Here is a 27,734-nt window from a genome sequence, read left to right as displayed (position 1 = left end):
GCATTTCACAGATACCAAAGCTTCTGGAATCAAAAGTTGCCAAAAGTTGAAGCGAATAAGTTTTGCTCGATAAATCCTCGGTTCCACCAAAGTTTCGTTTTTAAGAGATGTAACATGCCATATTGATTTCTGATCTATTATCCACAGTAGAAGATAATTCCAGCCAATTGCCGTTATGGAAATCGAGAGGGATCGAATCTCGAGTTGCAGTGACGTGTCTTTCGGTTCGAAGTATAACCAGGTTACTGAATTTCAAACGCCGGTACTTGCACGTACAAGTCACGCGAAAGTGGTGTTGTGTGACTTTCGTACAAGTTTACCGTCTTCGTGAATCGATACTGCAGGTGCCTATTGAGGACATAGCACATTATGCAGGGGAACAACAACGTTGTTTTTCCCCCTCCCTCTGTAAATGAGTATAAAGTACGTAACAGTGCTCATTATTAACCGAGATCGGTATCTGTTTTAATTGGGGCACAAAGACCCTCGAAGTCGGAGTAATTGATAGCCGTCTGATTGCATCAGAGAGGGCAACAATAGATCAATCAGAGAGGATTACAATAGAACGAAGAAAAAAGAAAGAGCCTCGTTGTTATCGAGAAAGACGAAAAACAAAGTCAGAAAAGTCGAGACAGCGCGCAAAATGTAATTGCATAATAACGGAATCGGCAATTTGGTTCTTTTTGGAGATGAAATCGGGGGTTGTTCTCAACATTTCGCGTGACGAAGTGAATTTTTCGGCTCGTGAATGTCGTGAATTGGGCATCGAATAAGATAAAAGAAAAACAAGAGCAACGAAAGAAACTCGAAGAATTTTGAAAAAAAAATTAATCGTCCGCGATTCGACGAATAATCCTGAATTTTTAAAGATGAAACGAGCGTTGGATCCATCGGTATCTCGGCGTGGAAAACGATTTTCCGCCGGCTCTGGAATTCCGTTTACGGAAACGTAGCCGCCTGCACAGCGATCAACAATGCATTTCAAGTAGGCTGAATGCCTTGCTCGACGACAAAGACGGGAACCGATGAAACTCTTGCCTCATGGCCAGAAAGAAAAGAAAATTTCTCGCTCGCCAGCTCTTCAGCCGCGGTTCCAATTGAATCCATGCGAACGAGAAGGGGAAAGAAACAGGATTGAAAGAGGGAGAAGGATGGAACGAACACTCTTATAAAGCGACGATAACATCGTCGATTCTGTCTGCTTGCCATTTTTGGCGCGGCTACGTGTGTCAATTATTCGTAAATTAATGACACTCTCGAGATGCGATATTTAACGCCATCAAATTCTAAAGTTGAGACGAAAACATGGATCGAGAGAGAGATGAGATATATATATATATATCGATGGAATAGATTTTCATTTTTCTCCTCCTTTTTAATTATACTTTTAGTGGTGACAAGATCGAGATTTTGGAAGAATTGTTATCTTTGTTATCCTTTTTATTAGTAATTGTTTAGTAATTTTAGATTACTTTGCGAATGTCGCTTAAATAAAATGAAATTAAGTTTTAATATGTACAATATTTATAGTAAAGATTCGTAGAATAATAGTACGTATATTCTTTAAGTAATTTTTAATTCAATAATTTATTTTTACCGAGAGTCAAAATCGAAAGAGTATTCGTCCACAACGAGTTAACGTGATACAGTAACAACACTATAGTGCTAACTTTTACGAAGTATTTCAATAATCCTTCCAACTATTAATTTCCTTATTCTACATTGCTACTTTCCAATCGAAAAATCGATAAAAATCTAGCAAAACAGGAGGGGGAAATTCCACCCACGATCTGGCAAAACGTTGTTCCGTGCAATAAATTTTTCGCGATCCTCTCCTCCGTAAAATCTCTGCTTGTCCACGCGCAACAATTCTTCTCTAAATAGCGAAATAAAGCAAAAATGTTGACGTTCGTTCAGGCAACGTGGTTCCATTCGTGACGTGATATCTACCCGCAGGTGTACATGAATCTGGTGTACGCGATGGCGATTCCGATACCGTCTTTCATAATCTCGGTGATATATCTCACCATCGCCTACTTCAAGATCTACAACGAAGACGAGGTGGTCCTCGTGGGCGGGGAGGAGGGCGAGGAGGGCGGGGAGGGCGAAGGGAGTAACGCGACACCCCTGCCACTGACGAGCGGCGCCCTTACGCCCGGCAGCGAGGCTTTCAGGGAAGACCTAGCGAGCTTTGGGCATCAGCTGAAGGTCGCCATGGCCGACGACATCAGCAGGGAAAGCCTGGATGGGATACCAAACTCGTACTCCATTCAGGGGTAAGCGTTAACCCGACAGATCTCAAGCATTTTCTTTTCTTTCTTTCTTTCTTTCTTTCTTTGTTCTTCTTCCTTTCCTATGTGTTTTATTTTAGTTGTGTTTTAGTTTCTCTCTTTTTTCTTAGCCTCCTCTCGTCCTGCTTGCAAAATTTTCTTTTTCCGTGGAGAAAAAAGTGTATATTTGTGGAAAGGTATAAGAATTGGTTCGAAGAAGTTTGAAGTTGAAAGGATTCTGTTTGGAATGTTTGGAAGTTTGATGATATTCGAATTAATTAAGTTGAAATTAGAAATTATATATATTTCTCACGAAGAAAATAATGATCGATTATATTTGTGAAAAATAGATATTCCATATGTTTTTTTCTATTTCTTGTACAGATAGAATATTTTATAATCGAAAATATAATTTATCGAAAGGGCGCATTTCACATTGAATATCATTATTCCCGCTGTTACGAGTAATAATGTTACTAGCCACAGCTAATGATCAGGGTTCAGTCAAACGAAAATAAACGTTGTTAATGGGACACTTGGATGGCTTTAGGCGATTCACCTTGGTATTCAGAATATCGCGTTATTTGAAACCGCCGGGGCTTCTGGTCAATCTAGCAGCAGAAAATAGGTGCTTTAAAAGAATCGTTAATTCTAAGCAGATAATCGTTTTAACAACGAGATTTCGAGATCGTGCATGAGCAATTTTCCTGGCAATTTACTCCTCCTCTGTAAAAAAAAAAAAAAAAATGTGTCAACACCAAGATTTATACACGATTTATAATCGAATAAAACTTCCCTGCTACTTACGTGCCACACTCAGAATAGAAATATTCAAATTGTGATTATGCAACATTTAATTGCCTTTTCGCGTAAGGTTTGAAGAAATTCATAAGCTGATGTTCTTTAAAAGTTTTCGCCGTTCCATTTGACGGAAACTTCGAACTACTGACGCCAACTATATAATTCCCTCTATTCATCGAATGAAAATAGGAAACCTGGAAAATTATAATCCTGCAGAATGTTCGCAATTACGCCCATTGTTGCTTGCAACAACCTTCTATACGAGGACTTTAAAGTGGATTAGATGCTTTATAGAGATTGAATTCCTTGATGAATTTTATATTATCGTTTTGTCGCATCGATGAAATAAGTATGACAATATTATTTTTATTGACGCGTGTCACGAAGAATTGTGTATCTTTCCCTTTCTATTTTCTAGAAAAAAAATTCTTCCATCGAAAACTGTTATATTCGATACAAGAAAATATTCCTTCCTTTACAAAAGGAACAAAATATTCATCACCATTGTATCCGCATCATCTATAAAGAAAATTTCTTTATCGAATTCCGATACAACCCTTCCGATGTAAACTTTAAAAAAATTACACCGCCAGCAAGATCCAACATCCAACACGTTTCCACCATCAATCAAGAAATCTGCAAAAACGTTATCCTCGTTTTTTATCCTCCCCTCCTCGAAACTTCACGTTCCTCGCATTTAACTCGCACGCTTTTCGACTCGATCACCGTGAAACCATCATCCGAGATTCCTCCGACTGGTGATCAAAAAACCGGATGCGGAGAGCGTCGAATGGGAAGGAGTCCTCGTGGTGGAAAACAGTTATCGAGCGGCCTTTGTGCCCGAGAACAGGCATAAAACACGGTATCGTGTATAAATATCCACAGTGCACGGTCACCGAGCTCGATAAAGCGTCGATATCGGATGATTACGCGGTCAATTTCACCGTTGGACCGCGACAAACCGAAGATATCCTATCACCAGGATAACGTGAACGCTGCAGCACCGAATTCGATTAGCCTTCTACCGAATCGGATCTATAGAGCTTCGAAATTTCACGAACGATCGATCCGGTCCTTACTTCCTGTACACGATTTAACCCTTTGTACGCCAGTTTTTAAACTCGTGTCTATCGAAGTGTCGAATCTGAAGCGAATCTGTCTCTCCAGTTTCAGACGGTTCGAGTTTGACTCGATGGTTGACGTTTTTTGGTTTACATTTATGATACTTGCATCATATGATGTTTGATCATCATGATTTGGATGATCGAGAGAAATATTAAGGGAATATTTTGAATGGAGGTAATTTTTGATAAGTTGGTGGGATAATAGAGAAATTGCAATAGAGTAATAGTGTTGGAAAGACTTGACATAAATTGGAAAAATTCTGTTTCTGAAGAAATTTTATTTCTTTTTATTTTTAATTTTAGAAAAAGGGAAATGTGAGAATTTGTGGATTGATGAAGAATGAAATTAGAGTAAAATTATATATTGGAAAGTTTTTAGATTTAACTTATTCCGGCTATTTTTCTATTATTTTATTAAATAAAACATTTTTTACTCACTTTCCATTCTATTTAACTTAAACAAAATTAATTACAGAAAATTTTATTCCATTAAAATAATAAAATATTTATTTATGAATTCAATATTTATCTTAAATTCAAAAAGAATCGAAAAGATTATTTTCAACAATCGTCGAATTCTTCTTTTTTCGATTTTTTAAATCTCAAAAATACATCCCATAAATTTGCAAAGTCTTGTATAATAGATGGTCACGATAGTTTCCTCTTAAGAAACGTTAATCTTCATCGATTTTCTTCCTCGTCGATTATAACTCCCTAACTGAGATGAGAAAACTGGACGATTCTTTGCTCGATCTTCGTGGTGAAATTACGAAAGTATGAAATTACGCAGTTCGCGTAAATAGTGGAAGTTCCAGTTGACGTAGTAATAGGAAACTTTATTTGCCAGACTACGAGTCGCCTGAGTTTTTCCCGAGCTGAGCTATAAATGGAAGGGTGCTTTGACTCGAAAGAATTATATGAGAGCGCTGACATGAACGGAAATTATGATTTATTTTTCACTGTTCGGGAGGGATTGTAAGTAAGAATATATAGTAAAGTATATCACGAAATTTTCTCAATTAAATGAGAATTTTAATTTCTAGAATAGGCTTGGATTAAATGAATTATTTTGAAAATTAATAAATTATAATCTTTCAATTAATAATATTGGTCTGATTATGATTGTTTCATTCTATTTGTTTTGTCATGAGTAGATTATATAGATTTTTATGCAGAACAAAAAAAAAACAAGAAAAATTTTCAAATATTCAATTAATATTGAGAAAATATGTTATATTATTCAAGATATACATCAAACTATATAAAATATCAATAATTTTATTACATAAATTTGTCATATAATTGTCATAATATAATTTACTTGTTAAAAATTATCATTCTACAAAATATCATATAATATGCATCTATTTAATATACAGAGTATCTAAAAAATATGAGAATATTTTATTATTTTATTATAAAGAGGAATAAATTATACAAGTATAATAAATTTATCACTTTATCGATAAATATAATATAATCGTAGTCATTAAATCCTCTTTACAGATATTAAATCTTTTTCTTCAATTTACACACTTCAATCAAATTCATATATCATTCTTTTAAAAAAGAATTCAGTAAAAATTATTCTCGAAAAATATAACGATGAAATGATACGGAATGGAACATCATGCTGATGAAATGCTCAAAAACTTGGTAACTGCAATACTAGATATACTATTAATGGAATGAAATCTCAGCATCACTCTGAGTTTCATGTTTCCATAGAGGGTGTGTTTAAATGGAAAACGAACAAGGTGGCGTCTTGCAGTCTGTGAAATCGATGAATTACTATAGAATGATTCAAAACTTATGTTACTTTATACAGTTCTCAATACTTCTCTAATGAGAAAAAGAATATCCATGGAAAATTTCACATGAATTAATTTTATTTTTTATATACAGTTTTTCATATTTTATCATGTTTTCATTTATTCTTGTGTATCATGCATTAAGGATCGAATCGAGCTTTCCTTTTGAAAAATTCTGTATTTTCCAAGCAATATCTAGAAATTCCTTTCCATGCATCTTCATCGTACGCGCGCACAATGTATGAATGAACGTGAATATATGTTTTCTGATATTAAACCAGAGATTTCGTGGGAAACCAAGGTATAGAAATTCGATACGTAATTTATTATAAAGAGAATATTTCACTAAATATTACAACTAAATAATCATCAATAATGCCCGATAAATTATAGAAGAAGAAGAATTAAATTAATTATTGGTATCTCTCTTTCTCAATAGATTTGATGTCCAATTTAATACCCGTAAAAATTAAATTTTTTAAAAAATTAAATTTTACAAATATAAGAAAATTACGTTTGTCGAATTTTTAGTCGTCATTTTAGAGATAAAACAGAGGGAAGAGAACCTTTTCTTTCAGGTTCATTGTTACCTCTTCAGTTTTATTGAGAAAAAAAAAAAAAAAAAGAAAAGGTATCGTGCAGAAAGGAGATGATCGAACAAAGCGGGGAAAGATAATAGCATTGTCGGCTTGCCAAAAACTGCTACTGAAGCTTTCAAAGAGTTTTTTTTCCTTAAGGGTATCTCACGGTTACTTGTCGTGCAAACTACGCGAACAATCGAATTCAAAAGTAGTTGAACCTCAAAGTAAAAAATCTAAACAACTTTTTATTATTATTCTCTGTATGTAATTATACAATTTCGTATCAATCGATAAAGGGTTAAATTAACTCTTTTTTAATACAAATAGGATATTCAAAATTTTAATGAACATATTATTAGAAATTTTCGCTTCACTCAAATTAATTTGAAGAGTAATTTTTATTTTTATCAGAGATCGCCAATATATATTAGAAATTTCAAGATAATCTACGATATCAAAGTGACCCAAAAGTTTCAAAATGAATTAAAACAGGAACAAATTTGACATGAAATTGACACTTTCATCGCCCTTTGAAGTTTCATTTCTACGTATTTCTAAATTGAATCGATCTTTTAAATTCACGGTAGAATTTCGGTGATATTTTAATTGGTTTTAATGAACCGATACCAGTCACGAATCGAAACCAAAAACAATGTAGCGATTTTTGATGCGAAGTCTGAATTTTGCTTAAATGGTGCGCCTTAAAGAGGCAACGCTCGATTTGGATCTGTTCATCAAAGATTCGAATGCTTTTTAGAATTGGTGCTAATTGGAAATTCCCATCGGCTTTTCGGTGTCCCACGACGATCAATTTACCTGCCACGATGTAATCAATTTCTCTTCTGTACGTATCAGAATTCGAAGTGCAGCGCATAATTAATTTTGACCACGATACTATTAATTAATTCCCAATTGAATTCTTTTTTCGAAGATCGAGGCATATTTGTTACAAATAATTAATTATGTGAAAGTCTAATGAAAATATTATAGTTTATCCAATTTTGAGATATTTATTATTCAAAAATTTGAAGAAGAAAAGTTGCAAGTTTCATTTAATATAGAAAATTGTTGTGTCTTTGCATCTATCACGACTCAAAGTTTAAAATCGATCGTTATTGAAATATTCCCTTATAAATAAAGTTTAAATTTAATTTTTATTGTGATTATTTATCATCAACTTTCATAGTAATTTATATTTTTCCATTAGTTAATCTTCAACTCTATTTACAACTCGTTAAACTAACTAATCTAAATCAAACTTGGTCGTATATTATCAGAAATTATACGAGACCATACATCAGTTTATTTGTGACAACCAGAAACACGATGCATAAACGACAATACCAGGTTCTCTCTTGTTTCTGGATACACATTCACGTGTTTGTTTAAGATTATCCATTAAATTCAATTATTATAGCATGATGCGCTAATATAAACGTGTCATTCTATTTATATATGTATAAACAGAGAACAATGATTAACACAATTTAAAAAGATATTTAATTGAGATTCTAATTTTATTATAATTTCTCAATGTCAGTCTTAATTTTAAAATTAAGATTAAAAAGAATAATTTTCATATAAAAAAAAGTATAATCTTGGACTTATTTTTCTCAACTGACCAAGAATAATTAATCTACGATGAAATCAACACGTACCATCATTAGCTATGAATCTACCTCTACATGAGATGCGTGAGTGAGGTCACTTGCGAGGCTAAGTAAGGACGCAGGCATCGATTCTGACCTAACCACCTCTACCCCCCAGCTTATAATTCCAACAACTCACTCTATTTCCTCCTCTTTCTGCTCTTATCCCTTTTCTGTCTTATCCCTTCTGCCCGATTGCAAACTCTGCTACTTTCTTCGGCTTACTAAATATTCCTCGTGTCACAGGTCATCCACTCCTGGATATCAAAGGATAAATTGCATCATTAATATATTCTTACATTAATATTGTAATTGAAAATTACAATAAATTAATATTTAATCAGAAGAAATCTCAGATGTCACAAATTGCCATTTATAATTTTTCTTTAATTAAAATAAAATACCCAGGTATAAATTTTAAAGATTAGATAAAGTCAAATTCTGTGTAATATATTTTATATCACGCAGTGAGTCATTCACATATTTATAAATATTTATCGAATAAAAATTTAATATTAAAAATAAGAATCGAGCAATCATGAACAGAATGTATACGACGTATCCCTTAATAATTTCAAAAACGAGTCATAATCATCGATTGATTTACCAATCATCCTTTCTAAAAAAAAATCAAACGATCTCAAATCTCTCTTGGACACGCAAAAACTCGTCAAATAATAAAGAAAAAAATCGTCCAATCATTGACTGATCCAACATCTGAACATTTTCAATATCTATGATATAATAAAATACGTGTTTTAATATATGAAATTGCTCGTTAGCGTAACACGATCGATAGCGTTGTCCTCGTTGAACGTTAAAGTGGCCTCGGTTCTGGCATCTTGCCTGTACACCACCTCCTTACATTTACACACTCTATCCCATTTCAAACATTTATTTTAAACATTTTTTTTCTTTCCCCCTTTCTCCCTTTCTCTCTCTCTCTCTTTCTTTCTCGTTCTTCTTCCAATTCGACGATTCCGCCTTCTAATTTCCGTTCGATCGACGTATCGAGCACGGGTGTAACATTACCAGAGGAAATAACGTGTTGTCGAGCGAATTGATAATCGATAACCGCGTACAATTTTGAAGATTTTCAACGTCGAACGCCGTGTACACATTTTGATCAATAATACGGCATCACTTTGCGTTGGTCTGGTTTCGATGCGAACAGCAAGTAGAGCATGCGCCCGATAAACATTATAAAGGATCTGGTGTGTCACCTTTTCGAAACGGTTAATCGTTTTAACTTCGCGCCGTTTCTTCCTTTTTTTTTTTATTTTTATTTTTTCATTCGTGCTCGATATATTCGTTTCATACCCGTTTCATTTCGCATAGATAAGCATAGATGGGATTTCGTCGTGTAAAATTTTGAAGAGAGCGGTAAATTGAGGATTCGATTAGTGATATGTGAATTATTATCATGAATGTATTTTGAGAGAAAGAGAGGAAAATGGAATTTTTATTTTAATCTATTTCTATAGTTATTCAAAATATAAATTTATCGTTGTTACACGTATTATATTTTACGTCAAACGAGCAAAGTTACATCGTGCTTTTAAATGTTACATGTTAAAAAATAGATTAGATGTTCCATTGTGCGAACGTTGCTTATTGTCCTCAAACAATTACTCTTCTAATATTCATGAATCGCTTTCCAGTGAATTTTGTTTCCTTAATTTAAAAAAAGAAAGAAAAAACTAGGACAGAGAAGTATTAAATTTGGAACAAATATGGGACGAGTAAAATAGAGAGAGTTTATTAACGATATTACTCCGAAAATGAATTTTTTTTTTTTATGGATCATATGGAGTTTCCTTGGTCCTCTTACCTAGTATTCGAGATGAGATTACGAGAGGAGCATTCATTTGCTGCATAACAGTTTAAGACCATCGGCAAACTTGGATTATATCTCGATCCTCATCGTCGATGAGCTTCTTACAGGCATTAAAGATCTTCAAGAGTTTCTGAGAGACACGTTATTCAAATCGATGATGAAATTATTCTCATGACATGCAAACGAGATAATAAAACTATAGGGACATCATAAAACGTTCGTTTTGAAAAGAAAATTTTTTTATCTATTTCTTAAAGATAAAACTTTGAAATTCATTCCAAAAATTTTTTTTTAAAAATCATTTTTCAGTCCCTTTGAAAAGAATGATAAATATATACTGGAAAAGTAGAAATGAAAAAAAATTTGTAAATGCTAGGGGAAAGAGAATTAATCTTTAAATTTACACCTTCTACATGTTATAGCTCTCTATTCTTCTAAAGGTAATTAATTATTATTATTTATTATCATAATTTGCTATCCGCAAAGAAATACTTCATTGAATGCTTCGAGTAGTCTTGCTTTTTTTTCAATAATAATCTCAATAAACTTACACACATACACATACACACAAATCATCGACGACACGTTTGACTAATACAAATATATCTGTTTCAGAAACTTGAGCAAGACGATGACGACCAGTATCTCGACTCCCCCTGGGCCGACGGCGGCAGTCTGAAGCGTCACTTTCAAGGTTTGAACAACATCTCCTGGAAACCGCATTAAGCGGTGCCCCAAGAACGGGATCTAGAAAAGAAGAAGAAGAAGAAAGAGAGAGAGAGAGAGAGAGAGAAAGAGACGAAAAGAAAAATAATTTTTCTTCAACATAGCTTATTCAAGTCATCGACCGCGAATACAGCCAATATTCTCTCACCGACTACCAAAAATGGAGAACGAGAATTAAAAGAATTAAAAAAAAAAAAAAAAAAGAAAAAAAGAAGAAAAAGAAGAAGAAATCGCAATGGCAAACGTAGCTTCAGATATTTCCACGGATACCACGGAGTGAATCAGTGGTGCACGATGCTCAAATGTAAGAGTTTCGAAAGGAACGGGCGTCGATTTGCGTCCAATTAAAAAAAAAATATATATATATTATAAAAAAGAATTTTAAAAAAGAAAGAAAAATAGGAATAAAAAAAATTCATCGGCGTTCTCTCCTCAAAAGCGTAAAAATTTACGGATTTAACCCATTTTGATTCGGATGATTCAGGATGATTCGTTTCACGAAATAATAAAGAGAGAGCGAAAGAGAGAGAGAGAGAGAGAGCGAGCGAGAGAGAGAGAGAGAGAGAAAGAATGTTTTAATATTATAATATATGCCACAACGCTATCGCATAATACTGTCCCACACCGTGTACGCGCTAATTATTATCCAATAGAGATATATAACGATATTTTGTGACAGACTTTTTTCTACTCGACAACCGCCCGTAGCCGCAAGAAACGGCGACCACCCCGGGCCCCGCTGATCGATTAATCCGTCAGTGGCTCGTGTTTTTAGTACGGTTCCCGATCGTGGCCGGAAACCGAGGTCGAACGATCGCTTGGCGAGGATCCAGCGAGGAAACATTACATTTTGGATTCGTTGCCGATACTCCGCCGCCTCTCTTGGGTCTCGTCGTATCGTAAAGGGCACTTCCACCAACCATCAGAGAGAAAAATTCCCTGCAAAGATGAATTCCCCGAGCCGTTACCTATCGAGGGATCGATGGAAGAAATTAAAGCCATCGAAACAGAAATAACGAGAATTGGACAAACGTTGTAAAATCGTGCTTCTACACATTCGAAAAAATAACCTTAACCCTCTACGAACGAAGGAAACGAAAGATGTTTGCAGTTAAATTTTGTCTTATTAATAGAAGTATCTTTCATCCTTTTGGAAGCACCCTCTACGGTGTCTCGATACCCACGATAACAGGCGAATTTTCCTTCCGTGCGGTTTGTATAATTATCCTCGTTGAAGAAGCCTGAAGTGGAATACAAGATGGAACGAGAGAGTCGTTTTCCTAAGGGTTGAACGTTGAACCCGGTCGATTCGAACCCGCCAAGAGAAGCGATATGTATGTAATGGCCATACACACGCGATCCGCTCCTCCCGTGATAGAAATCGAGCGAAAGCAATTCCTGCCCATTTTTTCCGATAGCACGTGCCCGGAATCAAACACACTGAATCCTTTTTGCACAATTCTGGCTGACTGGTTGGGTTATTTATTATAGAAAATAAAAATAAAAAAAATAAATATATATATATATATATATTACTGACGATTGATCAAGGGTGAAGATGGAAGAGGATAGGCGAGGGTGAGGACGCTGAAGAGGAGAGAAACCGAAAAATGCGCGAGAAAATTGGTGGTTAAACTCAAGTGGACTAAAGGTTAAAACGAGTAAATTAATGAAAATTAAAGAGTACCCGTTATCAAGTTAACAAGTATTACTAAGTTAATCTGCTTGCTGTGTGATCATGACGCGCATCCGAGATACGCCACTCCACGTGCATCGTAGACGAATCGAGAACCACACACTGTATCGATACACCTGTCTCTCTCTGTCACGTACACACAGACATTATTAAATACATACATACACAGGTTACGTGTACACGTCCGTCTCACTGTGGGAATACACGCTTCTTTTTCGAGAATATCCGACGTGAATCCGAAATTATCTGCTTCGAGGGTGCGTTGCCACCCCAATTTTCTTACATCGATATTCAGTAGATAATCTGCATTTCTTTTGAGAAGAAGGCGTATGGTACCTCGAACCGAAATGGCGAAAAGAAAACCGTTGAAAATTTGAGTGATTGATAGGAGCTGAACGTGTCGATTCGTGCTACTGATTTGTCGGACTATTATCAGTTTGTACTACTGAACTCTTACTCTTGCTTCTTAGAGCGATTGGATTTTTTGATCGATGGATGATTGTACAACGTGGATATATATTTTTTACATTATAAAATATTGAATGTATATATTTAAAAGGAAGAAATTTAAAAGAAAGGATGAAGAATTCTATTAATTAATAATTATTGCATAAAATTCTTTGATTTATTTGTAGAATTTACAATTCTTTTCTATATATGTCTGGATTGGAAATTCTACAACGGGTTTATTGTTAACTTCTTAGAAAATCGCTTGAGAAAACTATATAACGATTGAATCAAAATATTTTCCTTTAAATAAGTACAACCAAATCGATGTTCAAATCGATGAATAGCACAATCACAGTGAGGAGATATCGAGTAATATCCTATCAAACCCAATATTAATAGTTCGATACGGAACACGAATCACTCCTATCTGAGATATTGCGTATTATCACGAATATATCTTTGTGCCACGGAAAGATGCAATTTTTTTTTCTTTTTTTTTTTTTTTAGGGGTGGATCGGGTCACGTTTGTCGATAGGAAGGAACGAAAAGATTTGTTCCCGCTGGTTATTACCTCTGTTAAAATAAAAAACGACAAATAGCACAGGCAGACGCTGCACGCAACATTTTTTAAAATATAGAATATTTTGCTGGCTAGCTCGCGGCGAGCTCAAACGAAAATTCATCCCTGTGATTACGCAAAGGAACACAGGGTGTTACTTGCGCAGATGGTGAAACAAGTAACAGTAGTTTTTTCGCGGCCTCGTTGCTGCGCGTGAATCGATACGAGTGGCGCAGGACAGGCGAACCTTCACCCCTGAAATCGATGGCAAAAATTGATGCTAAAATAATTTTTCACACATCCCTTGAATCTCGGCATCTTGAAGTAGTAATTGTTCTTGTAGTAATTTTTCGATTAGTTCTATTCGTTCCTTTGTGAATTGTCGTGAATTTCTTAATGTAACGATATCGTGGAATAATTTTTTTTTAAGGATTTTTCGATATTTATAGAGGGTTAATAAGTATCAAGTATTATTTTGTAATCGTAACATTTATTTTATTGTTAGTCTTAGTACGTATCTATAGAGTATTCCTAGATTTATAAGTAAGAATATACGCCTGTTGAAAGTTGAATTGTTTATTCGGTTAAATTAATTTTCTTACGAGAAAATGTAACTTATTGGATTCCGTGTTATTTTCAAGTTATTATCTAATCGTGTCGCATTATTGTTAAGCAGAACATCGACCAAACAATCGTATTCCCCTATATTGAAATTGATTTTCCACACCTTGAAAACTCGAAATACAATCGCTGATTTGGATGATTTCGATCGATTTACAATTGGACAAAAAAAAAAAAGAAAGAAAGAAACAAAGAAAGAAAGAAAAAAATAGCGAAGCATAGTGAAAAATATATATAAGAACATTCTTTCTCGCCAAAGAGGATGAGAGACGATTATTAATGGTGCTTGATCCGAAAAATATTTAAAATATCTGTAATTAGGAATAAATAATTTTCAACGTGTTCCACATAACCATCGAAATATCTCTGAGATGATGATCTCACGTGTGATTCTCATTCGACGCGACGTCATTTTTGCAAAATTTGTTTAACACGTGAACATATGTACACATATGTACGAAAATTTGTTACACCCTATCACGCCCAACTAACATCTATACACACGTGTACACACACATACATACATACATACATACTCACAGAATATACACGAATATATACACTAATAATCTATGGAAAGAAATAATAATTGAATTGTTTTTATGGATTAAGAACAAGTTGTCTGTGATCTACAATAATTAAAAGAATATTTAATAAGTATTAACATGATAAATGTATAATTGACATGTCGATAATGTCGAACGAATCGGTTTTAGGAAATTAATAAATAATATTAGAGAAACAAATTGAGAAGATGGAGGGAAAGAGTGGAGGAAATGAAAAAAAAAGAAAAGAAAAAAATCGGATAATATTGGGGGGGTTGATCTCTCGCGTTAATGGATAGAGCAATACGAATAGAAGAGGATGGGGAGAGAAATCGATAACGAAAAACGATTATCGCATTAACGACGTCATCACAAAGAAATTCTAGAGAAGAGGTATATTATATAAATACATATATATATATAAACATTAAATAAATAAAGAAAGAAAAATAGAGATTTAAAAAAATGGAGCACGCCATGTCTAAATAATATGTAATCGCTGCTGTTAATCAGTAATAATTCGCGATATATAAAGAGAAGAGGAGGGGAAAACCAATTTGTGCGTGCTGCGTTCGAAGTACCGATTAAAAAATACTAACACAAAAAATTATATAAATAAATATAATAAAAAAAATAAATAAATAAATAAATAAATATATATATGGCACTTGACCGTCGCGGCTAAAAAAGAAAAAAAAAGTACATAGGATAGATAGATTTATAGAAGCGCAAAAAGAAAAAAAAAAAAACACCAAAAATCGTTCCTTCCACCCGCTCCGGCCGTGTATTTGATTATCGATTTTAAAATATATCGCATCTCATATAAAAAAAAGTCAAAGAAAAGCTCTGCGAACTTGTAAGCGCACCTCAGAATGCAATTAGTATGCCGTTTTAATTAAAAAAAAAAAAAAGAGAGAGAGAGAAAGAGAAAAAAGAGATACGGAGAGATATATAATCGAACGGAAGCAAGTTGAAGAGAAAAAAGAAGAAAGGGGATATAGGAGATTTAAAAGAATGAATATAAAAGATTGATATATAAAAATGCCACAATCACCGAGTAATAAGTTGTTCAACGAGCGTTGCGAAAATGTTCGAGATAATTTTTGTACAGTTTTGGCACACATGAGAACGTGCAACATCGTCGTCTTTATATTTATGTACAACATTCAATTATTATAAATTTTCGATATTATTACAAAAACTATGATCGATTTCGTGTGAAAGTGTATATGGCTTTTTCTGCGGTTAACAATAAAATGTTGTCAAAGCTTTTTTCACGAGATATATATACATACATATTTCACTCAAACATTTGATATTTATCTGTTGATTGATATATCCTTCCCTTATTCCAAATTATAACTAAAAAAAAAAAAAAAAAATATTATCTTATTTGTTGCATCAATTATCTGGATTAATAATAATATCAAAAAAAATCGAAATTCCTCATTCAAAAATAAACATTTATTGATTATGAAATTGAACAAAAATATAAAACAGTATAAAACATACAAAAATACAAATTATATTTATTTTAGCATTTAACTAATAAGTTGAAAAGAGAACATAGACAAGAACAATTAGTGGGAGAAGGACAGAGATAGGATAAAAATTCGGAAATCAGCGCCATCTTCAGAGTGCCGCAAATGAAACTACTAAAATAAGGAGAGAAGATAGTAAGACAAGGATAGAGATAGGTAAGAATTGACTTTTAGCGCCATCTCTCCAATATTACCGATACCTCTTAAAGTTTTTCTTTAAAGGATAAAGTAAAATAAGAATTAACAATCAGCGCCATCTCTTGAGTATTAATATATTTAAAAATAATACACATTTTAAATTCGCCTAAGAGATGGCGCTAATCATTAATTCTTACTATATTATCCTTTAAAAAGAATCTTTAAAATTTATTCTTAAAGCAGGATAAAATAGAGCTAGAATTAACTTTAAGCGCCATCTCTTGATTATTGAAGATACTTTTTGAATATAGGATAAAATAGTAAGAATTAAAGTATGGCGCCATCTCTTAAGTGAAAGGAAAAGTTAAATTATTTTTAGTTGCCTTATTGTACAAAAGATGGCGCCGATAGTTAATTCCTACTCTACTTTATCCTATTTTAAGAATAATTTTTAAAGACACTTTTTAAAAGATAAAGTAGTAAAAGAATTAATAACTGGCGCCATCTCTTAGACTAAATTGAAAGTTAAATTATTCTTACTTATCTTATTGTTCAAAAGATGGCGCTGACAGTTAATTCTTGCTCTACTTTAAGAATAACTTTAAAGATACTTTTGAAAGGATAATGTAGTAAGAATTAATGACTAGCGCCATCTCTTATATAAAATTAGAAGTTGAATTATTTTTAGTTACCTCATTCTTCAAGAGATGGCGCTTACAGNCCATCTCTTAGGCGAATTTAAAATGTGTATTATTTTTAAATATATTAATACTCAAGAGATGGCGCTGATTGTTAATTCTTATTTTACTTTATCCTTTAAAGAAAAACTTTAAGAGGTATCGGTAATATTGGAGAGATGGCGCTAAAAGTCAATTCTTACCTATCTCTATCCTTGTCTTACTATCTTCTCTCCTTATTTTAGTAGTTTCATTTGCGGCACTCTGAAGATGACGCTGATTTCCGAATTTTTATCCTATCTCTATCCTTTATTACTTCGTGCTTTCCTTGTCTATTATACTCGACATGGAAAAGTATGAGAAAGGTACGAAAAAATTACACATCGTTTTTTTTTTTTTTTTATTATTATATTATTATTGTATTATTTATTATATTATTCAAAAGTATAATATGTGTTAAATTTATATATTATAAATTTCAATATATATATATCATTATTCAATTTAATGACACATATATAATATATTAAAAAAAAAATATCATATTTCCATCGAAAGTACATAATTTTTATTTGAAACATTTTTTCTGATATTTATTTCTGATATTTATAAAAATAATGGTATGCAGATACTTTTAAAACGAATATATCGTATATAAAGAAATATAATTATAAATTTCAAAATAATAATAATGATATATAATATTATAATTTTTTTAACTTAATTGATATAATAATACAAAATTTTATTTTACAGAAAGAGATTATAATTTTTTTCTTTGTATTTGTATTTTTTTTTTTTTTTTAATATATCTTAAAAAGATGAATATTTAAATGATAAATAAACTATTGATAAATATATTAAATTCCATGTTAAGAATTAAATAAAATGAACAAAAAATATTTTATTAATAAAAATATATAATCCAAATAGATAAGTATATATATAAAAAATACAAATATATTCTAATGTTCTTCTCAAAATATATTCTTCTAATACAAAATCATTAAATTCGATCAAAAATTGTTATTACAAAAAAAATTCAATATTTTGAAAATTTTAAGAAGATTCTACAATCATTATTATATTTTCTTATTTATACTTTTATTATAAAATCGTAATTTTAACTCTTTCTCATCTGATAACCATAGCTCAACAGAAAAGATCATTTCTTCCCACTATTATATCGATAACTGCTTAAAAAGTTGCCTGTAGATTTCTAATAAATATTTTTAAATATAAAATATTTAAATGTTAATAATTCTCAATTATACTTTCAATTTATTAATTTTCTCAATTATTGATCTGATACAATGATTCGTTAAATTTATTTTATTGCAAGAAGTCGCTTATTATTAATAATTATTTTAAAAATAATTTAATTATTTTTAATCATTATTGATCATTCAATAGTGGCAAATAAAAATGGCGGGCAATGCTCTGGTTATTCGATTTATAAATCTTTCGTTCAATTAACTTTTCCAATCATCGAAACGTGACAATTTCCTACTTTCCTAAGAAGTATTATTAAAATTTGTTAAAAAAATAAATCATATTTCTATCAAGCAATAAATAATGAATTATTATGCACATATCTTGACAATTATAAACAATTATATTTTAATTACAATATTATTAACACACGGTACATCTTCCAAGAAGGTAAATGAACACAAAACCTGCTCTCCAATTTTCACTTTTTCCCTCGGATCATTTTTGTACCTCAATATAAATGCCCTTGGATTCTTTTACATTCGTACCCTTCAACTCGCACATATTCAAGATCCATTATGAGCTGTAGGCATGTCGAAATTATCATACATATTGGTTGGTCAGATGCCGACTCGAAGATACCTGCCACAGGTTGAAACGTCCGATTATTTAAACAAACCCGCGCGATACGATCGAGGTCTGCGGTCACACCCATCTTAGCGTGGCGGGGACCACGGAATTCTTCCACACGAGAAATTCACCAATAACACGGTTAAACATTGTCAACGAAGATAACAAAGATAAATATTTAAAGTAATTTAATATAATATTCCCATTTTATTAATTGCGATTAAAATATTCTCTATCTTACATATATAACAAAACGCGAAACTTTGCAAGATTATATATTTGCACACAAAATAATAAAAGATAATAGAATTTAAAGATAAAACTTTAAAACTTTAAAAACTTTAATTTCGCATTTGGCAAGTCGCACGGACTTGAGTGGCTCGGTGCACAATTGCACGTGAAATGACGCACGCGTGGTCACGGCCCACCCCCCCTTGACAATAGGGTAGCAGCAGTGATCGTCCATTTCCCTTCGTGCACGCGGCGAAATTAAACGTCTCGTGCGTGGATATCGGCGAGCATTACACGCTCCTCACTTTCGCATATGAATAATAAAGGAGACGGTAATGCGTGAGCTCGACACCCTTATTTGGCTCTTAACCGAGTCGGCGTGCCTGACGACCGCAGCTGTATAATCGAAATCTTCGCGCAGCCTGATAATTTATGCATAAATTTCGCGCGCCAATTCATCGTTAAGCATCTACGATGAGCTTTATAACGACTATCCATGAGAGATATTAATGAATTTATGGCTGCATGTCGATTCTCACGGATTTCTCTCTTTACATTGTAATTGAATTTAATTTATCTCCGCTGTCTAATTACAACGTTATTACGAATAATTCGTAACCATGACAACGAGCGAATTTGTGCGATAAACTTGAATCGCGCGATCAATTTCCAAGAGTCAACAAATCTCTGCCTCGTAAATATATATATATAAAACAAAATTTAGAAAATATATATAAATTTAGAATATAATTTAGAATATAAATTTAGAAAATATATATAAAAACAAAATTTAGAAAAATCGGATATACTATTTACAATTTTAAATATCTACCTTTCTTAAAATATTAATCGAATAGAAATCCTTGTTTATATATTATAATATTACAATCAATTAATGAAATTGTAACAATGCACGGATATATCTACGTGCCGCCCGCGATTTGAACGATCCATCATCGAGGATCATTAGACGAATTTCCTGGAAGCAATCGATTTCTACGCGAAACGCAATTAAAATCGACGCGTCACACGCGGATTTCTCCGGTTGGATCTCGCGCGATCCACGTCCGATACTCCCTCCTTTACTCCTCCTCCCCTCTCTTACGCATTCACCCTACGTGGAAAATGCCAGAGGACGGTATTAAATAAGTACAAAAAGGTAACAGACTGACAATGAGCGACGTACGTGCCCGCGAGAGGAGAGGAGAGAAGGCACGGCGCTACGGGGGCGTGTTGATATGCAGACGGCGTGCGTTGCGGCGGCATTGCCGAGCAAAGAGCATCGGGCTTCGGTTACGAAACGATTCTCGAAATACGGGATCGGATAGCGGAATACCAGTAGCCACTGTCTTCCAAGCCGATAAATTTTCAACTGGCCATACGATAGATCGTCAAAGAGGAAGCGGTGCCCTTTGACTCGTTTTCTTTCCACGGGGGAATACGAAACGTTCCGTTGTTATAGAGAGATTCCCTTTCAATCCGTCTCAACAACGATGCGATTTCGTGATATTTTTTTCGGTAATCGGAAAAATAGAATTTTTGAATGAGAAACGTTGGATCAAAACGCGATTAAAATCGATTAAAATTAAAAATGTGAGAAGTATCATCAAAATCAATTTTTAAAAATTATATTTATAAAAAGATACGTGTCCATTTTAGGATAAAATTACCTGAATTTCTCTCGAATGGACACGTAGAAATGTTAGCTTTGAGAGTAAGATAATACTCTCTCGTGAGAATAAATTGTTAAACAAGAAATATGATGTAATTCGAAATGAGACAACAATGGAAGAGCAACAGAGAATAGATCAAATTTAAGCTACTTAAATGCTTCTAATTAAATAATTTATAATTAAATTAATCCTCATCTTTCAATACCAAACCTAAACCTATGTAAAACCTATACTTTAATTCGAGCAACGAATCACTCCTTTCCCTAATTTTATTTTCACCAGTTCCCACCCACGTAGAAATCGTGTCACGCGTGTCGCCTATGCAGAAAGAAAGTCACCGATGAGGGAACGATAGCGAAGTTGAGGAGTGCCACGAACTGCACTCTCGTCCACGTTCCTATCCTATCCGTATTTCTCCACGCAAGAAGAATCGGGCGGGCGCCCGATTTCTGCCAGGTCATCGAGTCTCATTTACAGAAAGGACCGTTCATCGTTAAACGGCAAGAACCGAAGAAGATCTCGAGTGGCTGACCCACGAACGATACGCCCACTCGATACCGCGATCTGATCCACGAACAAATCCCCGACGACGAATCGATCTGATTCGCTGTTTTCTTGCTAGCGGTACGCGTGTGAAATGAATACGCGATTTCTCGGCTGTTCCCATTCCTGAATACTTTATCGCGTCTCCCCTTGAACGATCTCCAAGAGTTCCAAAGTTCCGGCACGTTCCACAGTTTTTGGAAAGTTTGCTTTTCTTCGTTGTTTTCTCCTATCTTCTCTTTCTTTCTTTTTCTCTCTCTTTCTCTGTTTTTTTTTATTGTTCGTGGTATTGAATAAAATTGGAATAAAATTAACTCGATCTTTGGAGAGATATAGCTTTGTTTAAAGGAGAAGAATAGAAGTATAATGATTGTAAGAAATTGGGAAAATTTGGCTGTCAAAAGATATTGGATTTTATTTTATTCAAATTTAGAAGATGTAAGAAAATTTAAAAAAAAAAAAACATCATGAGTTTTAAATGGATCTGGTAATAAAATTAATTTATTAGGTATGAAATTAGAATACTGGGAGTTTTAAATGAATCTTGTGATAAAATAAGGATTTTATTCTTATCAAAGAAATAAGTATAACACAAAGCTTAATTTTTTGTTCGTATTATTTTTAACGATATAACGATATGAATTTTTATTTGATGTAATTTGAGATCAAAGCACCGTAATAATAAAATATATGGTTTATAGCGTTATACCGACAGCTAACGTTCTTTACATCTGGAATTATAAAAATGATCGCTAAATATACCGCGAAATATTGATTCAGAAGAAAAATATAATGAAAAATATCGCGGTCGAAGGGAATTGAACCGAGAAATCGAAGAAATAGGGACTGAAGTTCCATCTCATAAAGAATGAAAATTAATAAGAGGAAATAGAGCATATAAAATTTAATTACAATTCTAATAGGAGATATAATATCTTACGTTTTCTGTAATCTGTGTCATCGAGTATATTCATTATTAACCATTCAAAGAAAAATATCGTAGACTTAAGAAATCTACTTGAAAAATTATTTTTTAAATACGTTTAATTTAACTAAAATTTGATTCTTTCGCCATATTCTCAATATATCATATTATATCAATAATTCCCCCAATGATTCTATATTCCACTTATTATTAAATTCCACATATTTATGCGAAATAAAATTTGAATACACGATCAAGAAAAGAAAGAACTCAAATATAAATATTTTTTCGCACAACGTGTGCAGATTTCTCTGAACAAATTTCTCCCTTGAGATGATTCATGACATCTCAACTCCGATTAAAATCTCACGTTAACGCTTCCAATTCCACCACTTGTCACCGACATCCCGAATCGATTTTTTCCATCTTTTCTCCAACGATCCTCCTTTCAATCCTTCCAAAAAAAAAAAAAAAGAAAAAAGAAAAAAGAAAATAATATAAAATCGTGGTGGCCCGTTCGCACACAACACGAAGGATACGTTTACAAACGCGGTGCGCTGACTCGAGCGTTTACTCGCCGCCGGTGTCTCCACCCACTTTATCCCTGCTTACAGCTGCGAACCGGACTCTGGTTTTCCACTGCAAACCCCCCTTGCTGCCCGCACGCTTTTTCCCAGCACGCTTCCTTTCCTCCCCCTGCTTCCGCGTGTCCCCGTTCCCCGGAGGAGAGAATCGTTCTGCGGCCTGGGTCGATCTTTCGGGCGCGGTGGCAATAAAAAACAGTCCAGTCAGCGGGGCGTGGATCGCCGATGGCACCACCACCGCCACCACCGCCGCCACCCCGCACAGATTTCGTTCATCCTGGCTCGCGGGCAATCAGCTTGACCTCCGCGAAAGGGGACGAAGGCGAGAATGCAATCCGGGACGCTGTTGCGTTTCTTCTTCGAGAAATCCGTGAAAGGACGAACACCCCGTGAAGGGATGATTTTGAATTCGGGTCGTCCTGTGAGAAATGCCATTGGAGAAGGGTAATTTCGATATACTAGATAAATAATTGGTTAATCTAATTTATTTTTCTGGTCTCTGTTGCATGTTGAGGCAATTTTTAAATAAAATACGTGGAAAGGACGAATTTGATGGATGAAATTTTAAAGGAAAGTATCCTATGAGAAATATCATTTGAAAATTTAATATAGAAATATATATATATATTATATATTTGTTAATTTGAGAGAGTTATTTCTTATGATTGGAGCGATTGTTTAATTCTCTTTCAAACAAATTTTTCTAATTAGAAAATTTAAGAATAATATGTGATAATATTGATTAGAAAGGATGTGATGGATTTATTTTCATAATTTTTTGACAATTCTTCACTAACTCTTCACTAAATGGTTTCGTTTTGAAAACATATAATAAATCATTCTTTGCAATTAAAGTTGTTTTGAATTATTTTATTCGATCTTAAATTTTTTAATTATAAATTGGAATTTAGAAGTTGTGAGATAATAAGTTAAGTTTTCTGATGATGTGATTAATTGCAATTCTTGTGAATTATATTATTTTTCACTCACATTATGGGGTGATTATAATTCTGACATTAATTCGAGATTAATTAGGAAAATTGAAACGAATTTTTTAAAGCTTATTAAATTTACAAAAATGTTCACGAAAAAATATACATAATATATATATTTTTTTAATAAGAATGTATTGAGGAAGGAATAAAGACAATGAATTTTAAATTTCTGCACTCCTGGCAATTGTCCACGCGATATCAGAAAGAGGAGGTTCCCTTGCTAGCTTTGATTCGATTCTTCGACTTTCTCGATATCGTAAATTCGTATCGAAAGCTGGAAGAAGCAACGAGGGGATATATGTGGTTAAAAAAGTTTGGAAAAGAAACGAAAATATTGAAAATTGTGTGAGAAAACAGATTAGACTCTATTTAAGAACGGAAATGCTCAAAATAATTAAAATATCACTTAATAAAACAAAATGTTCCATTTAATCAATTGAACTATTCGTGAAAAATTAATTTGATTTTATTCATCAACGAAATTGAAAAATCAAGCTCTGTTTCAATTATGACACGCCGTTTTAGTCGCGAACAACATAGTTAATATTATAACGCCATCCATTAACAATGAATATTCCATTCAAAGTTCTTCTTGTAATAATAAACCAATCTCTCATAATAATTCAAAATAACACACCTATTTCCAAATACATTCTATTTCTACCCAATCTCGATCCTCTTCTTCTTCTTCTATTTCTTCTTCATCGCACACTTCCAATAATTTCCAATAAATGAAACTACCCCCACTAAACTTTTATAAATCTCCAAACAAACAAATCTTTTTTTTTTTATTTTATTTTAAAGAAACCATGCATTTCCACTTGCCAGAAATCATTCTTCAACCCAACACCCCCTCTCCACCCCAATCTCCCTCAACCCCGATTCACAAAATTCTCGAATCCATTCTCGAATTTCCCTCCCTCCCAACCATCAACCCTTTCCAATCACCTTCAAAACCAACTTCCTTCCACCCTCTCCAATCTCTCCACCGAGTTAATCAACCCCGTCAAACTCGATCGAGGCTCGCAGCGGACCGAAAATAAGCGGGCGACTTCCGGCTCCCTCGTAAGAGAATTACCACCACTTAATCGGGTGGAGATAGAGATAGGTTACCGAACCAATCGAGAACACGGCCACGGAGTAACAACGATCGAGAATGAGAGCCTCGATCGAATCGAGGCGATTCGAATCGAACGGGATCCCGTGTCGATGGATGCCCAACTTTTGGCGGCGGCACGAGGGGGTCGGATATCGGCGTGGATCGGAAAAGCAGGGGGTCGTGGAGGGGTGCGGCCTCGTCGCCGGTAGCCGAGATATCAGTATCAACGCGGTGTAATCAGCGAACCACGCCCATCAGCCGCTATACCCGCTCCGTTCCGCCCACTACGGCAATTACACCCTCGAGTCACCCACTGGAGGGGAACATTAAACTCCGTTTCCATGCCCCGGCCCTCCCTCATCCACCTCCTCGCCTCTTCGGGTCTCATTCGCTCGCTCCACGGCCACCGTACTCCTCCTCTCGCCCCCTGGAGGCAGACAGGCTGCACGAGCGGCGTGCACACGGATCCGGACGCGAAACGATGCTCGCCTTTTTCACCCTCTTTCTCTTTTTTTTTCTTTTCTTTTCTTTTTTTTTTTTTTTTTTTTTGCGCCTCGAACTCACCGGCGGATTCGATCAAGGTGGCTTGGACGGTTTACGAGTAGGCGCGGTAATGAGACCGATTAACGGGAAAGGAACTCTTGCGTGTCTTCTCTCGCGTGATTTCACGTTCGTTGTTTGTTGCGTACGCGGACGTGACTTGATTGCCGCGGTTTTTGTAGAGGGGGAACGGGTGGGATGATCGTCGAGTGGTTAAGGGTTGATTTACCCTTAACGATTTACCCAGAACGAAAGATCTTTTTTGGAGAAATTTTTGATCGGAAATTTTTCTATGGTTGATCGTGCAAGTGGTGCAAGTGTTGAAAAGAAAGAGGATAATTTGGTAAGGAATGTTTTTGTAATGATTGATATTGGATTTTATGGAGTTGAGGATTTTTGGTTTGAGATAATTTGGTAGAAAATGCTTCTGTAATTAGGATTTTATTTTTTATTGATTATATGATTTGGAAAGAAAAGGGATGCTTCTATAGGATTTGAAAGATTATTAAAATAGGGAAAAATATTTCTCTCTTCCACGAAGAGATTGAAAATTGAAGGAAAAGTGAATCAAATTTAGGATTATTGATTCGAATTTTAAATAACACAGTGGTAATTGAGAATAAATTGCTCTATCCGGTGTCAATAATATCGATGTGTAAATTTAACGGATTAATCGAGTTTGGGAAAGGGAGAATTGAATTTTTAAAGAATTTTTTTCACAGATTTAAAAGATAATTTAAAAGTATTGTAGATGAAATAAAATACACTGTACACGAGATTAGATTTCTTCTCAAGATTAAGAGAAGTGTGAAACTGAATTCTCACACCCACACGGAACGGGAGTGGCAAATAATAAACGGTGAAACTAACGCGGTCTATTTCCCACACTCGGCACTGCTACTCGAGCGCCGGGAGATTTTTCCCATTTTCCCCAATAGGGCCGTGAAATTGAGCAGACAAATCGCAGCTCGAGAGAGCGCGACGAATTTCACCGGTCTGTGCCCTCTGTATCAAACGTCTGTCACCTTCTATTTGCAGACCTCTGCCCCTTGTTTCCAACTGTTATTAGTGGAACAGATTAATTCATTCTAACTGTTCATCGAGGGAGAATGTTCATCCACTTCATATTATTCAAAAAATATAAAAGAGCAAAATGATCCTCAAACATTTAACACTTTTCGATTCCATCCATCCCTATCTATCCCTATGGATCTTGAAAATGATGTCGCAATCCTAGATATTCCAAGTCATCAGGGCTCTGTTATCCCCATTAAGATCCCCGTTAAAATTCGCTCGATAATCGATGCTCATTCCACCGGATAGTCGAAAACATCCGCAATCGGGCTATCAATATATATTCGGTTCCGTGCCAGTGACTGTTCCAGAACGGATATCCGCGGCGAGGGATTATTAGTTTTCCGCTCTTGGAAGCGGTGTTTTCATCGAGCGGACATATAACGCAGGAAGAGGGAGAAAGAGAGGGAAAGAGAGAGGATGGTATAGAGAACGTCTAGGCCGTACGTTACGGTCTGGGGGAGCCGCTTCTCTGTCCTACGGTAGGCGTGGTTGAAATCACGAGATGATTTATCCTTTGCGAAGCGGTAACTGCCGAGATCCTCGGCTAAACGACCACGGTCCTTCGTGTATTAACCGTAATGCACTCTGCCGTTGCCATTGTGCGCACTGTATATAACTATACCTACCCTTGGCCAGGATCTTGCACAACCCCTCGTCCAAGGCTCTTTCTCATTTAGCTACATGGATAGATCATTCTTCTTTACCTTCTAGACCACGTTTACTCTTTACTTCCACGTTTAACGTGGTTGTCTATCTGATATTTAATATTTCTCTTTTAGGAAAATTGAATCGCGTGTGTTTAAAAAAAAAAAGTACCTCGAAAAATACGATTTATTTAAATTTTATTATTTCTTGTTATTATTAATCTTATTCTCAAATGGTAGTCTTAATTCGTTGATGCTAATCGTATCGTGATTTTTTATTATCACGTCCGATTTTTATTATCCGATTATACTCACGATGCCTGCTTGTGCTTCACAAATATAGAATTAGAATTGTCACAGTGCAAATAATAAGGTACGGAGAAGAAAATTACAACCGTGATACCTTCCGTATATTAAACCGATACTCCACGCACTTTGAACCCTACCCTATTGTGTCCCATAATTTCTTTCCCCCGACGTAACGCCCCAAGCTGAAGTCACTGCATGATTTTGCCCGATCCTTTCTACGTTAATGCGCGTGAGATGCATCGAGTA

General features: G+C 34.5%; 1 protein-coding gene across 2 annotated transcripts in view; it reads left to right on the top strand.

Moving 5' to 3' along the window:
- The window catches only part of LOC122720764 (cilia- and flagella-associated protein 298), an 87,763-nt gene extending 71,821 nt beyond the window's left edge, over positions 1-15,942 (top strand). Inside the window, exons 5-6 of one of the 2 annotated variants that reach the window (XM_043947717.1) lie at positions 1,957-2,276; positions 10,689-15,942. In XM_043947717.1, coding sequence (XP_043803652.1) covers positions 1,957-2,276; positions 10,689-10,752 — 384 coding nt within the window. In that variant the 3' untranslated portion in view covers positions 10,753-15,942. The remainder of the gene's footprint in view (positions 1-1,956; positions 2,277-10,688) is intronic. The other variant, XM_043947718.1, reaches the window with a different exon arrangement.
- Positions 15,943-27,734: the final 11,792 nt, after the last annotated feature.

The sequence above is a fragment of the Apis laboriosa genome, unplaced genomic scaffold, assembly GCF_014066325.1.
Source record: "Apis laboriosa isolate Shangri-la unplaced genomic scaffold, ASM1406632v1 scaffold1321_cov151, whole genome shotgun sequence".
Taxonomy (NCBI): domain Eukaryota; kingdom Metazoa; phylum Arthropoda; class Insecta; order Hymenoptera; family Apidae; genus Apis; species Apis laboriosa.
Note: the sequence above shows the minus strand (reverse complement) of the source record. Positions and strands in the feature narration are given on the sequence as shown.